General features: G+C 36.3%; 1 protein-coding gene across 1 annotated transcript in view; it reads right to left on the bottom strand.

Moving 5' to 3' along the window:
• The window catches only part of Aqr (aquarius intron-binding spliceosomal factor), a 77,636-nt gene that overhangs the window by 39,723 nt on the left and 22,316 nt on the right, over positions 1 to 15,597 (bottom strand). The window contains exons 10-15 of the mRNA XM_051183774.1: positions 11,579 to 11,643; positions 10,555 to 10,671; positions 8,893 to 9,006; positions 5,912 to 6,015; positions 4,641 to 4,743; positions 2,186 to 2,306 (exon numbers count right to left, since the gene is read on the bottom strand). Coding sequence (XP_051039731.1) covers positions 2,186 to 2,306; positions 4,641 to 4,743; positions 5,912 to 6,015; positions 8,893 to 9,006; positions 10,555 to 10,671; positions 11,579 to 11,643 — 624 coding nt within the window. The remainder of the gene's footprint in view (positions 1 to 2,185; positions 2,307 to 4,640; positions 4,744 to 5,911; positions 6,016 to 8,892; positions 9,007 to 10,554; positions 10,672 to 11,578; positions 11,644 to 15,597) is intronic.

The following is a 15,597-nucleotide window of genomic DNA, read 5'->3' as shown; positions in this document are numbered from 1 at the left end:
GGTGAGATGGTCCAGTTTCACAGACTATCTAGCCAGAACTTTAGATAAGACTTGCATTTTCCTATCACACTGAGACTGAACAACAGCTACCTCTCTGAGGACTTGACCATTATCCCAATTTTCTTAGAGTGCCCTAAAGATGCCATCACTGGATAGAGAAGCAGGAAGCAGTCTAGAGAACATGATGTCCACAGTCCCAAGAGGTGTGGTGGGTGGTGTTTGGTCATTCCGTGGGTTATGCATGTTTGTCACTGGGGAGTTGGTTATAAGTTGTTATTGATCATGGTCAGAAAAAAAAGATGAAAAAAAGGAGATTAGATTCAGGTATCTCTTTCTGAAGGGAGGAAAGAGAAATAAGAGTATAGAAATGATGGCATAAAGGGGTGAACTGTTGAGTCTACTTTTGAACAACAGCTAGTCTCAAATATTTTACTTTGGTATGGATTTCTTATACTGATTAAAATTTAAGGTTATTTTTGTTATACTGTATATATGTTTCTATTCTTGTTTAAGGTACTGTACCTATGCAGCTCCTTTAAAAATGTAAAGCTTTAGTCCTTGAAAGCTATTTAGGATAACAAAGAAAGACAGGTTAGTTAAGTCATCTATACCAATCAAACTTAGTCATGTTAGGCATGTTTTCAAGGCCATACAGAGATATATTTTAGATAGATAAGATGGCCTTTAAACACTTCAAAGATCTTCAGAATATGACATTTAAAATGTTTTAATAACAGTAGGCTTTTCATGACAATGAGACATGTCTGTTCCTGACAGCACCAATTCATTTCAAAAAAGATGATGGGCATAGAAGAACCTCCATATTGGATTTGCTTTTATCATGGCAGAGCTAGCCATTTGGGCAAGCAATTAACCTTACCTCAACTGCTAAGAGTATACTGCCCAAACTGGACAAGCAGGGCACAAAAGAAGGAGACTGCCAAACTTAGCCAAGACAAAGTAGGACAGCCCTTCAAAATTCCTACTTCACAGAAAAGTCTGACAGATATTCTATGCCTGTAGGCTGTAGATGTCCCGATGTTGGAGAGGAACCTTAGATGAATGCTCAGGCAGCCAGCTGTTTCTGTCATTTCTATATTTTGAAAGTTGCTTGCTCTGTACTTCCTGTTTACTTAAATAATACTATATCCTTCTCAGGTCTTTAATGAGATTGAAGACCAGATAGTTATAGTTTTCCTTATTACCAAATTCAGATAGAAACTTACATAGAGATAAAGTTTATAGTGTTAAGAGACATAAAAGTTTATTTGTTCATCTAAGAAAATGTTTTGAGCTCTAAAAAGATAGTTGTGGGTTGGCAATAAAAGTTAGGATGAGAAATGAATTAGGCACAAAAGTTTGGACTCACCAAGATAGGATAGATAATGGAATATTTTCTCTGAATTTGCCAAACACAGACTGAATATTGTAATTTAATTCTTACCTGATAATTGTTCTTATTGTATGTAGCTTTACTTTGTTAGAGTTAAAACCTTTCCTTTTTATTTAGACAAAAAGGGGGGGAATATTGTAGGATATCTGTACACTGTGTGAAGATGTATTATTGTGATTGGTGTAATAAAGAGTTGAACAGCAAATAGCTAGGTCGGAGGTATAGGTGGGATTTCCAGGGAGAGAAAGAAAAGAGGAGGAGAGTCTAGGCACTCCAGGTAAAAGAGGTAGAGGCAGGAGTTCAGGCCAGCCTGGGCACACACGGCACATTTCAGGTTAGTCTGCAGAGAATGACTCCTTAGCTCAAAATAATAAAAACAAAAATAAAAGTTAAAATTCCCAAGCATTTGTTACCAACTGCTGCTATGTATTTTATGGTGGTCATTACCTGGCTTTATATATAACTTTAAAAAAGACTCTAACAGAGCTGTTAAACAGCCTATCACAGTGATACAATGATAGCTCTACTTTCAGCATTCTTAAGTCTCCTTAAAAACAGCCTTGTAGTTTAATAATTGTATTTTATACTGGGCAACATATCCTAGGATACAGTTTAAATTTAAAGTAAATCACTGTGCTAAGCATTCAAAGTTCTCACTCTTTTTTAGCTTCTAATATAACTTTAGAACAAAGAGAAGAATCCTACTATACAGAAGAGATCATTGTGGATTTCAGCTATATAGGATGAAATTAAGTTCCTATCACATCTGATGCTGTGTATTCTTTTACCTACCTTCCCCAGAATAGTACTCAGTTGGGACGATGTTTTCATCCCATATAATTTTCTCAGTTGGATACAAAGGCATCTGATTCAGCTGCTGAATTTGAGAGATGCGACGTTCATGGCGCGATACCTGAAGGAAGGAAACAGGTTTGTGCACAACATGAGTGACACTACAGTTTACTCAGAGCAAGCAAGAAAAGACACTCACCATTATGCACAGAGTGAATAATTCCTGGCCTTTCAGTCACTAGGGCACTTTAATGACAAGAATAAAGAGGTATAGACGCTCACCATTATGCACAGAGTGAATAATTCCTGGCCTTTCAGTCACTAGGGCACTTTAATGACAAGAATAAAGAGGTATCAATCAAATGGACTTGAATCAAATCCCAGCACCTACTATAAGCTTCTTAATCTTAGTTCCCTTCTTAATGAAACAGATGATATGTCACTGTCTATCAGGGTTCTATGAAAATGAGATTGAATATTGTAAATTGTATCAAACTCCCTGGTACATGCCAAGAGTTTAAGAACTATATAGCATCTATGAAAAAGTGAAACAAACTCCCTCAACAAAAATACTGAGTCCTAAATTTAATTTCCACACTTTTACTAAGAATCTCATATAATCTGAGAAAGCTTATTAATCCCCTAGTCTGAATCTTCTCCACTGAAACATGAGAGAGTGAGCTGTACTTTCCCTTCAGTAATGATCTCTACATATGCTTAATATCATAGTTGTGTTTCTCACATATAAAAAAGTCTGTTTTCTAATTAACAGTGCCAAAATGACACTGGTTTTTCTGGGAAAGATCCCTGGGAAAGGTCTGTATTTCTTTGTTTGTAAAAACTTTTATTATTGGTACCAAGAGCCTGACTCAAAAGAAGTTTTACATGGTCAGGAAAGAGCTCAGGGAGTTTTTAGGAAGCATCTGCAGTTATAGACAGTGACAAGTGACTTGTAGGAGGACAGGCAAAGATAGCAATGTAAGACACACACTTCAGGGAGTAAACACGCAAGTAAAAAAAAAAACTATTTTCCATACTGGAACTAATTTAAAATGTTCCCCAAGGCTTTGTCCCCAACCGACACGCAAACACCTGTCACTAAGCTTTAAACACCTGTTACAAATAGTTTCTTGTCTCTGTTTCCCAAATTTAGCATATCATCATCTTTCAACACTGCAAGATTATACTCTACATTATGTATTAAAAATATAAGTTGGAAAATAAACCACAGAGTGGTATATTTAGTATGGTTCAATATGAAGAAAAAAAAAATCAATAGATACATGCTTATTTATTTGTTGCTTAGGCACGGATGTCTGAAATGGATGAACAGCTACTCAATCTTACATCAGTAAAGGAAAAAAGAAAAAAGAAAAAAAGAAAAAGAAAAAACCCACAAAAAAAAAAAAAAAAACAAACTTCAAACTATCATTTTAAATACTTTTTATCCGGCCCCTACCCTGGAAAAAAATAGGAAAACTGGCCAAATCAGGCTGTCAAGAAGGCAGTGAACATGCTCATCAGACTGCTAGTGGCAATCTACATGTTTTGGAAGATAACCAGGCAGCCTCTTTTTTCAATGTAGATAAACACACACATCAAATAACCAGTTCCTGGTTCTGAGTAATGCTCACATATGGGTGTGCATGCGCACACATACACACACACACGTGAGCACACACACACACAAAGAGAGCAATAATATTTATAAAGGTGAAAATTGCCAACACCATAATTAGCCATTAGCTGGTGACATGTTTAAATAGCAGACAAATTCTTCCCTCCTTAACTTTACTGTGGAATTGTACATATTTATGAGATAAAACAAACCTTCTCAAAAAACCCAAACAATGACAGCAGCAGTAACTGCAAAAAGCGCCAGCTTCAACAAAAACTATGTTTCTATAAAGCAACACAAAACTAGAAAAAATAACAGTTTAAAAATTGAAGCTCCTCATCACCAAAACTGACTGAAAAATGCTTAGACTTCTTAAGCCACTTAGGGATAATTTATTATGTTTCTAAATTACTGAACTCACAGCATCAAGGTTATGACCTAATGCTGAACGCATCATGTTTGAATAATAAACCTTACAATAACCATGTGACCACAGTTATTCACATGCACTGTGTCTAATCGTGGTCTCCATTAACTCTGCACCCCCCAGAGCATGAGTCCACTGTAACACAGACTTTGGTCTGTAATATAATGAGTTCCTGACATAATGGAGCTGAAAGGTATAAAAGCGGTGAGAAAAAAAGAAATTAAAACCAAGCCTGACCAAAATCAATCAATCAATTAATCAGTAATCAATCAATCAATCAATCAAATAATTCAAGGTCGAGGTAAATTACTGAATCTGTACTCTAGAAGTCAATACTGTTTATATCTCTATGAGAGATTCAAAAAGGTAGTAAAAGTCACAGGAGAAATACTGAGAACATTATTATTTACCAGCAATTCTAGAAGAAATTCTTTATCAAAAGTTGTGTCTTCATTTTTAGGGAGAGTTGGCAAGAGACAGAGGTACGATGCCACCTGGTGGAGAGTGTTTGAACTGCAGAATGAAGAATATTTTATTCAGATCAATTTACTTTTGAAACAGGTTCTCCTACTTTTATCTTAAAAAGTGTTAAGTATAACTTTAGGGCATAGACAGCAAAACAAATGAACAACAACAACAAAAACTGAAAACAGGGATTAAAACCTCTGAAGAATTTTCATGGGATCTGAAATTCACTGAAGGACTGCACAAGGACAATACTTTTTTTTGTTTGCTGCACTAACTTGACACTGAAGGCCATGGCCCAACAGTTTGGGATGCAGCACCTCCTCACTCCCACAAGCAGGACTATCCAAAGCCAGTTTCATGAAGATGTAATGGAAAACGTTTCTACCAAAAAAGTTACCAACACTGGACTCTTAAAAGACACATTTTTAAAAAAGTATGCACAAAATTTGAAGTATGTATTTTGCATGTAATTTTCTACTTGAAAGAATGATAAAATTATGCCTATTTTGTCTTTTATTAATAGTATTTTTCTATTATGAACCAAAAATGTTTTTCTCATATCATTTTATATTACGCTTCTCTTTTCCATTCCAATCCCCAGAACTGCTTATCTATTTTCAATCTTTTTGTTTTTTCCAGGCCAAATAAGTGATGTAGAACACTTAACTGCTTTTTACATTGGCTGTGTAATGCACTGAAAATTCAACAGCAAAGTAATCAATGGGTACCACTGGTAGCATGTCTGTAGATACTTAGAAGGTCATTGACTGTTTCAAGTACAAAGTAAATATAGAATAAGCTATTAATCATTACTTTCCAAAAAATTACAGTAGTAGATTCATACTAGATAGTATTATTGATGTTATATAAATTAAAACCACAAAAATTTCCTAAGTCATACCTCTAACAGCAAACATGAAGCTTTACTAGTCTGTTATATTCTGTTTATGGCTAGTGAGATTTGGTCAGCTTAATGTCCTGCTCAAAGAACAATGGCCTAAGTTATTATTAAAAATATTTTCACCCCTTCCCAAGGAAAGATGTTTAAGTGACTTAAGAAATCCTAATGGCTAGAGATAAGCACCAGCTGTGAGGTTAACAGAGGGCCACAACACAGCCTAAAGTACTATAAAAGGAATACAAGCAACAAAGAAAAGAAAATATGAACAGCAAGATACTAAAAGAGAATGCTGTTCCTTTCATGTCGTCTTACCTGAGAGGCCCAAAAAACTTGACCAAGGAATCCCGGGCATCTACTTCTGCCACATTGGAAAGAGCAAAGTCATAGAGTTCGGGGAAATGTGCAAAAGCAGCTCTCTAGAAAAAAGCAAAACCATCAACAGTTAACGCATCAATGCAACCACCTATAATTCCTAGGCCATATGGGGGAATAGTATGTTGTTTAGTCTCCATAGGCTTGTGTACTTTCATTTCTCTTGCTGCTGATATCTAGCTTTGTCCCATTATTGTTAATTAAAATTCATGGTATTATTTCATTTTCTTATATTTGTTGAAGCGTGCTTTTTGTCTTAATATGTGAAATATTTCGAAAAATATTCCATGAGCTACAGAGACAAATGTATGAACTTCAGTGTTTATGAAGAATACTTTGTAGATAGCTATTAAATCCCTTTGATTTGTGATTTCAATAAGTAAATAAATGAATAAATATTCACTACTCCTTATGTTTGTCGTCTATGTGATCCCTGCCTCATTAAACTAGAAGCGTGTTATATAATAGGGAAAGCATCAATTGTTCTAGCAGGTAAACAACATCATCTGTGGTTAGTGCTCCCTCCCTACCACTGCTGGGGAATGAGCAAGGCCTTGTGCATGCTAAGAAAGCACTCTACCAGAGATACATCCTCAGCTTTCTGTGACTCCAACACACGAGAAAGGCATGCATGTAAGCTTCCTTGACAGGAAACCCCATTTTATTACTAAGAACCAGCCAAACACTACTAAAAGAAAGCCCCAGGGGATGCTGTACTGGACAAGCTGAAAATACAGCATGCTTCTAACTGACTAATCTTTGGGAGCATCCCGACCAATCTAGAGTAAACAACAAGACAGCTGCACTGTGGTAATTTGATGGGCTGAATCAACAATCCTTGTCTTCTCTTGTGCCTCTGTGTTACAGAAAAGAACCAGTTCTTGTACCATGGGAAATGGCACAGAAGGTCACCAAATATAGAGGTAAGCATGTCATGAAATTGCTACAAACAACTGCAAAGTGACCCTAAAACCAAGCCTGATAGTAAGGGACCTACACTAAGAAAAGAATGAGCTAGTTCTAAAAAGAACACATCAAGAATGGAGCCTCTATCAACAGTGAAACAGACAAGTTCCTTGGGCAATCATCACACCCGCCTATGCTAAAAGAATGGGCCATATGCACACAGGCTGTGGCCACTTCAAGGACAGAGGCAAGAGGGCAAACGTACTACTGCTCTGCAGAAGGCAAAAATAGATGTCTGAGCTCACTCATCTTCCAGAAAGATGCGGCACCGCAGTGCTCTATGTCACCCATGTAGCATTTGGGAAAGGACGATAACCAGTGAGAGCAGGACTGAGTATGAAATTAAGCATAACATTATGACATTGTTATTCTTCAGAGACACTGTAAAATAATTTAGCTTATTTAAACTGACCAGCCAAGTGTGATAATTAATCTAGAATGTCAACTTGATGGGGTTTAGAATGAGCAGGGAAACAAATTTCTGGGCATGTCTATATGAGATTATCCACATTACTTTCACGGAGGTGGGGAGATCCACCATAACTCTGTGCAGCATCACCCCATGGGCTGGGGTCCTGGACTGCATAAAAAGGAGAAAATGGCGGGACACCAATCTTTACCTCTGCTTTCCCACTATGGCTGCATGTGAAACCTGCCTCACATGCACCTGACACCATGGCTTCCCTGACAAGATGAACTGTTATCCTTGGAGCTAAAAGCAAAAATAAACCCTTCCTTCTTTAAGTTGCTGTAGACTAGGTGTTTTACCACAGCAACATGACAAGTTACTGGTACACTGCTATGGCTGTAATCCCAGCACTCAAGAGGCTAAGGCAAGAGGATTATAAGTTCAGGCCAGATTGAACTATATAACAAGGCCATTTCTCAAAAATAATAAATAATCAATGACTAAATGAATAAATAGTGACAGAAAACAAAGGGACTTTTGGTGCCTATTTGGGCCCCCAAAATTTCATTCCTATGGCATGTATTTATTGTAAAAAAAATGTATAATGCATAAGTATGTAAATAAATATATGAAAATGACACCTAAAAATAAAAATATGTATCATAATTCACCCTGTCACAGGTGTGTGTGTGGGGGGAGTGTCTTTGTGTGTCCCTGCAAGCATCATGGCAGGCAGGGAAACAAACCTCGAAGAGATGAGAACGAAAATTTGGCTCAGCCTGACTGAGTCAGTTTGGATCAAACTTCTAGAGAGTCTAATCCCAGGAGGTTTATTGTAAACATATTTATAAACACAGTAGAATTTGGAAAAAGGTTTCCAGACAATAATTATTCCAATCCTGGTGTACGATAAAGCTTAATACATGACTACACAGAAACTCCTTTGCAAAGCACATGTGACCATGAAGATGGATTCTATAGCTTGGGAGCCTAAGATCTGGTGTGGTCTCTAATGGAGACTGTATAGAGGTCAGCAGGCCATAAAGTACATGACACACTTCCCCTTGGGACAGGTTCTATTAACTGGGAACTAAGGTCTTGGCAGGGAAAGTCTAGAATAACCATTCTGGAGGATTTGGGCAATATCTGGCTCTACATATAAAAAGGTCACCAGGTCATTTACATCATCTATTCTCAACTTTATGGGTGAAAGGCAGGTTTTTTACTACCTCTACCGAAGAGACGCCCTGTGTGTTTAAATTCCTGGTTTCCCTAGTGCTTATCTGTTAGTAAGAGGACCTCATATCCTGTACATATAGGCTGACTCAGATTGTAGAGTATCAAATACCGGCGCATAGACTGACTTACAGGTTTCAGATAGACTGTGAAAGTCATTTTTTCATAAATTCAACCAAAAATGAGCAAGTTTAAAATTTGAAGATGAAAACAATATTAATACCACTTTTATTTGAATATTACAAAACCTATGTTATAGAATGACTCAACAGGAAGGAGCATAAAAAAAGGTATACTGCATTTTATTTACCTGTAGAGATGTAATTCTGTCATAGTGAATTGTGGTCATTTCATTCTCTGTCAGAGCATTTCCAGTCTGGTCATTAATTTCAAAGCCAGTATAGAACTTCAGCATGTCTAAAAGCTGGAGGAATTCATTAAAATTAATACACTATTTGTTAAAAATAATAAAAAAATATTTTCAGGGGTTAAAAATCTTATAATGCAGCATTACACAACAAATACTTAAGAACACACCCAAATATATTTACCTTATATGAAAATAAAACATGTTTTATGACTAAAATGTTAAGCCTAGTTCATATACATATTCTACTCTTACAGAGAAGAAATTACACTGCAAATTCAATACAACACATGAATTTTCCACATTAGATTATCCTGTGGCCAGGTCTGTGAGGGACTGCCTTGACTGATGACTGATGTGGGAGGGCCCGGCCAACTGTGGGTGACACCATCCCTAGGCAGATAGGTCTGATGTGCTTAAGAAAGCTACCTAAGCCTGAGCCAAAAAACAAGCCACCAAGTAACATGACCACATAGTCTGCTTTGGTTTCCTACTTGTGCTCTTGCCCTGACTTTAAGGATGGACTGTAACTTAGAAATTTAAGCCAAACAAGACACTTTCCACTCTAAGTTGCTTTACATCCGTGTTTTATCTCCACCACAGTGAAGCAAACTACAATAGCATATAATTACACATCCTTCTTAGGTATCTCTATGGACATCAAATCACTTTAGCTTAGCTCATGATGTAGAGGCCTTGCCTTCTGCACATGGAAGCAGATCCAAGGAGCATTCACTTAAATTGTATTACTTTTAGTCCTAAGCTGTGATATATATTATAGTCAATCACTAAGAGTTTAATATATATGGGAAATCACTGAACATTTTTTTTTTTTTTTTTTTTGCCTGCACGCCAGAAGGGGGCAAATTTTTTTTTGAATGGAAAAAAAAAAATTAGAAGTGCTTAATAAGACATGAGATAAAAAGTATGTAACACACATAAAACCCGTAAACCTGTATCTTCATCTTACTCTCACCAGAAAAACATAATTATAAATTTGTTAGATCTTTTCTTTCATTTGACATTACAGGAAATCCAAAGTATCAACATGTTGTCTTCTTAACCAAAGCAATAACTGAAATATATTTGCCTTCCTATTCAATGAACCAGATTAGGTGTAGTACTTCTGGAGTCTGTCCGAATTGGCTCTGTAAACCAGGCTGGCCTCGAACTCAGAGATCCGCCTGCCTCTCTTTCCCCAGTGCTGGGATTAAAGGCAGGTGCCACCACTGTCTGGGGCTGTAGTATTCTATGCTATCAATTGCTTGTAACAACAGGCAAGAGCAAGCCATGGAACTAGAACACAATTCATTTGCAGTTAGTGCTTATTATCGATTATATTCCACAGTATTCACATAAAATTAAAATATGTGAACACACGAGAATATATTTCCAAAGCCATAATTTAGCTCAGTAATAAAAGAACATAAAGTTAACATACAAGTTAGGTAATTACTAGAGTTGTATAAATGTATTCAAGTATGTACACACATTCAAATCAATATTCTCCAATTTTGCTTTGGCTCATGCCCTGGTACTTCCAGCTGCATGTTAAAGCAAAGATTAATTTAAGAGATTATGAGTATCAGATCCACCAGGGCTCACTTGGGAAAACAGATGGCCATCCTCTTCTCTGTGAACAAGGCTGGAAAGGTAACAATGAACCAAAAGGTGGGAGTCATCCAGGATGGTATTAAACCAGCGCCTTGTAGGGAGCAGGGCCTGGGAAAGATGAACAGCATAGTATTCGTTTGGCATGTATTCTCTGCAGCTAGAGATAAAATCTACTACTATTTCACACAAAGTGGACATCACAAAATACCCTCCTGGTAAATACCAGACACCTGGTATATAAAACAAAGTGTCTCACCTATGCTATAAACAAAACTAAAACAAGAAACACTCAGAGGCAATGTTTTTCCTTTTCAAAACAATGGTGGCACAACTTAGAAGATAAAAATATTAAGAGCTGATACAGGAAGAATCTCACAGATCACCTTGTCTACAAATTTTTAAGCAAACTTTACAGGAAGTTCCAGTAAACATTGCATATAATTGTAAAAGCAAAGCTCTTCTCCATTCCTGTGCCCTCTTCCCTTATGGCAGTAAGAAAGACAGCAATGAGAAATTGAGACAGTTTGACAACTTCTTATCAATAACATCATTGTATAGATAGAGTTACTCAGATCTGACATAGTGAGAGGATTTAAATTAGTCACTTAGAGTTAACATATAAATAAAACTCTGAAGAATGATTGTTAGTCTAATAGTTTTAATACTCATTTCAAACCAATGCACATTTTTTTTTTCAATTTCCTACATTAGAGAGGAAAAGGAAATGGATTTCTCTGAACTACATCAACTTTATATCAGAACTTTCCATAAGGATCCTGTGCCTAACAGTATGAAATCTTTAAAAACCTTAATTTTAAAAAGTGAAGCAACCCATGCCAACAGGACAGCTAGCACAAAATCTCAAGGAATCAAATCCTGGAACTTCCTTGTCTACATAAAACCCTGAAATCGGAACAGACCAAGGGCTGTTTCAAGTAAGTATTTCGGATGTAGTTGTAGCTTGATCTCAGACTGCTAAAAAATACATAGCAAGTCATATATATATATTTCTTACCTCTAGGTCAATCATAAGTTCGATGAACCTTTCACAGTAATGAACTTTGTCCATAGTGACAGCCTCTAAACATGAGAGAAACATGTTAGAATTTTACCATTTGTGTGCTAGTTCTTAAAACTGGCAGCTATTAAATTTTTCAAAGACATGCCATCATTATTTAGTTCTACTAATATTGAGAAAAATGAAGGAATCTAGATTGGGTCAGAGTATATTTTAATAATCTGATGTGTAAACAATGGTGTGTAAATTATTCATACCTTGAAATTAATTCTATGTGTATGAGTATTTGCCTACATTTATGTATGTTCACCATGCTTGCAGAGGACAGAAGACGACATCAGATCCTCTAGAACTAGAATTGTAAAAGGTGAGCTGTCATGTACATGCTGGGAGCTGAACCTGGATCCTCTGCTAGAGCCGCAAGTACTCTAACTCCCTCCAGTCTTAATAACTGTAATGTCTTTTTAAAAAAAATCAAAGGCAGTTTTCTTTTTAATAGAAGGCAGTTTTATATCGTTTGCTTCATTTTCTTCAGTATCATTATATATCAAACTCATAAGAATTCTCATTAATAAACACACGCATCATGTATATGTATATTATAGACAATATAGTGTATATACAATATACAATGCATACATACACATATGATGTATACACCAAAGAAAAAAAATTTCCACTGTACATGTATGACTTTGTAATTTTAAAAGGAGATTATATTGGCTTAGAAAGTGTATTAACTTTGACATGAAAATGTCAATGACATATAGAAAATATAAATTTTTTAAAAATCTTAACACTGATGGTATTCATGAACATAATGTTCTATTTTGTTGAAAAAATTAATTCTTAAATAATAAGAGCCTTGTGAAATAAAACACTTTCTGGGTGTAACTTTTTATTTTTTCTTAATACCAGGAAATGGCCTACCACTTACCCTCTAAAATCATGGTGTCACATTGTTTTTTACATAGAGCTATCTATAGAAACCAACCCACAAATGCTTAAAAATGCATTTATTTATTTGTAATATGCAGGAAAATGGAAGGTTAAATATTACAGAAATTTATACAAGTTTCCACCTCTATGAAAATGTTAATTGTAGTTTTTTTTCTCAAGAACTTTTCCAGTTACTATCTACCTATTACCCAGATGCCAAATCAGTAGATTTTAATATCTAGAAGAGACATTAAACATCTACTATAGATATTCATTTTCTAAGTAATAAACTAAGGAAAAGAGAAAGAAAGCTGATGAAGATGGAGAACTAGAACCTGGTTTTCTGATCTTATTCTAGGTTTAGGGCTCTTAGGAATAAAGCCAGGTAGGTCAGCTCATACAATCTTAGCACTCTGGATTTTGATATAAGAGGAACACAAGGTTCAGGGCTAGCCTGAGCTATATAGTAACTTTCTGGCCACTATGTTCTGTACAGAAGGATCTAACAAAATAACACACAAATAAAAAGCAACCTCTCCAAAACAAAAACAAAAAAAAAAAAAAAAAAAAAAAAAAACAAAACAAAAAAAAAAAAAAAAAAACAGCAAAACCCCTCAAAGCAACCAATAAACCTATAAGCCAAAACTCAACAATTGATTAGAATGTAAAGGCCCTATGATTGACAAACTAAAGAATTTAAAAGAAATATGTTTAAATTAAATCCTTTCAAAAACTAAAAGTTGATGACTGTTTAAAAATGTCTTTTGGTCTAAAACTAAAAAGTTATAGCTTGAAAAATTTGCCAATGGTCAGGTTAAAATTAGAAGACAAAGCTTGGTACATAAGCTCTGCTCTGGCAGGCAAAGGTGCACTTGGCAGCCTAGTCCCTATACTTGCATGAATTTGCATACAAACACTTCTCTGAATGATGTACCTACCCATATGGCACCTCTAGGACTCTACCTTCATTGAGTTACATACAGGTACACCCCGTTACAACAAAAGAGTAAGTTTATGTTCCTGGAAACAACCATCAAACTTGAATTAGTTTTTATTTGACATATTCCCAGTTAGAACTGGATAAGTAACATAGGAAACCAATCCAGTCTGAACTAGTGTTGGGTGTGTATATAGTAAATCAAAGCTGTGTCCTCAAGTTAACTTATAAGGTGAATCCCTTATTTACCCCCTTATGCCTAGGCATAATTCAGTATATGTATGATTAGATGTGTTACTGAAAGAGACATGTGCAATAGAGAAATGATTGTAAGAACTAATCTAACAAACAAAATAGAGAACCACTTTCCTTTTGTCCTTTAGTAACCAAACTCTCCTTCTCTTAACCCCATTAAAAAAAAAATGCACAAACAATAAAATTAGGCTCTTGGTAATCTTCACTCCTGTGGTCCACTGGTCCCTGCAGTGTACACTGATCTTTATTTTAAATGACATTTCCTTGCTACTTTTGCTAATCTGTATGAGCGCTTATTTCAACTTCTTGAATAAGAGGCTAAGAACCTGGAAATACCTGATCCTGACTATAACAATCAGTAACACATATACGAAGAAAGAAAATTAATGAGCATGACCATAAGTTCTAAGAACTATGATATACAGTTGAGAGATCAAACCTAAGGATCCACAAAGTAGGAGCTGAGATAAAACCCAAAGGTGCCCATGATTTATTTAATAAAACTGTAGAAAATTCAAACCTTGAGAAGTACTAGATATTCAAACACAAGACATTTAGAATTCAAACAGACCTGACCAGAGATGGAAGCCAACCCCCAAGCCAATAGATGCTGAGAACAAGCCACAAACTACTCTGAAATCTGAAAGAGTAGACTTAAACAAACTGGTCAGAAGAGAAAAAGGAGGCCACAAGGATGGGGAAGGCATGGAGTAGGGTGCTCAGTCACAGACCGCTTGCCAACCAAGTGCAAAGTCATAGATTCAATACCCCACAGTACTTTAATAAAGGGAATAATTCATCAAAATGGCACAATAAAAGACCTTCAACTTGACTCAACCTAGAGCTATCTGGAAGAAGGAATTTCACACTGAGGGACTGTCCTGTGGGTATGACTACGAGGGAATGCAATGGAAATCGCTATGAGATTCCATTCCCATCAAGTCAGAATGCTATCACCTATGTATCAAGACCGGTGAGATGGTTCAGGGGGTAAAGGCACATGCCACTGAGTCTAATGATCTGAAGTCAACCCCAAAAACGGACACTGTAGGAAAGAACTGACTCCACAAAGCTATCTTCTGATTTCCTCACTTACACACCCAAATAATCCCACAAAATCAAGCCCAAATAAGCATACAAAATGAGTGAATGTTGACACGGGCATGGCCTCAGCTTCATGGGAGTGGCAAAGTCTTCTGGTGAGGCTCAGAAGGATGGCAAAGTTTTCCTCAGGTCTTTATCTTCTAGGTATCTACAGCCTCAAGAATAACCCCCTAATGAGATTGCTCTTACTGAGATTAGTTAAGCCTGCCTCCTTGATGCAATCACATAGTATAAACCCTGCCTCCATGTTCAACTGTATATAATAACATGTTGAGCTTCCAAGTGGTGTGGATTTGTTTTCAGAGAGTCCAGTACACACAATGCCAGCTGTTCTGTGTCTACATGCTTGTCTTTTCTTTGTTCCCTTGCCACCTGAGTCACATTAGTCCCTAGAGCCATACTGGACATGGCACCAGATGGATGGATGGATGGATGGATGGATGGATGGGTGGATGGATGGATGGATGGATGGATGTTTAAAAAGCAAAAAAGGAAAACAAATACCAAAAACTTGCTGGCATGGATGTAAAGAAAGATGAACTTTCATACATTACTTAGAGAATATGTAAACTGCTACAGCCACTATGGAAGTCAATGTGTAGAGGTTTCTCATATTACAAACAGAACTACTATAAACCAACCATACCATTCCTTGGTACAGACCCAAAGAACTTGTAAGTCCTACTGTTGAGACACTTACAAGTGGATATTAATAATGCACTGTTCACAACCAATGATACCCATCAACAGATGAATGGATTGAAAAAATACAGTAAATATG

This window comes from Phodopus roborovskii, unplaced genomic scaffold, assembly GCF_943737965.1.
Source record: "Phodopus roborovskii unplaced genomic scaffold, PHOROB, whole genome shotgun sequence".
Classification (NCBI taxonomy): Eukaryota; Metazoa; Chordata; class Mammalia; order Rodentia; family Cricetidae; genus Phodopus; species Phodopus roborovskii.
The sequence above is the reverse complement of the archived record's forward strand: the minus strand, read 5'-3'. Positions and strand labels throughout refer to the sequence as shown.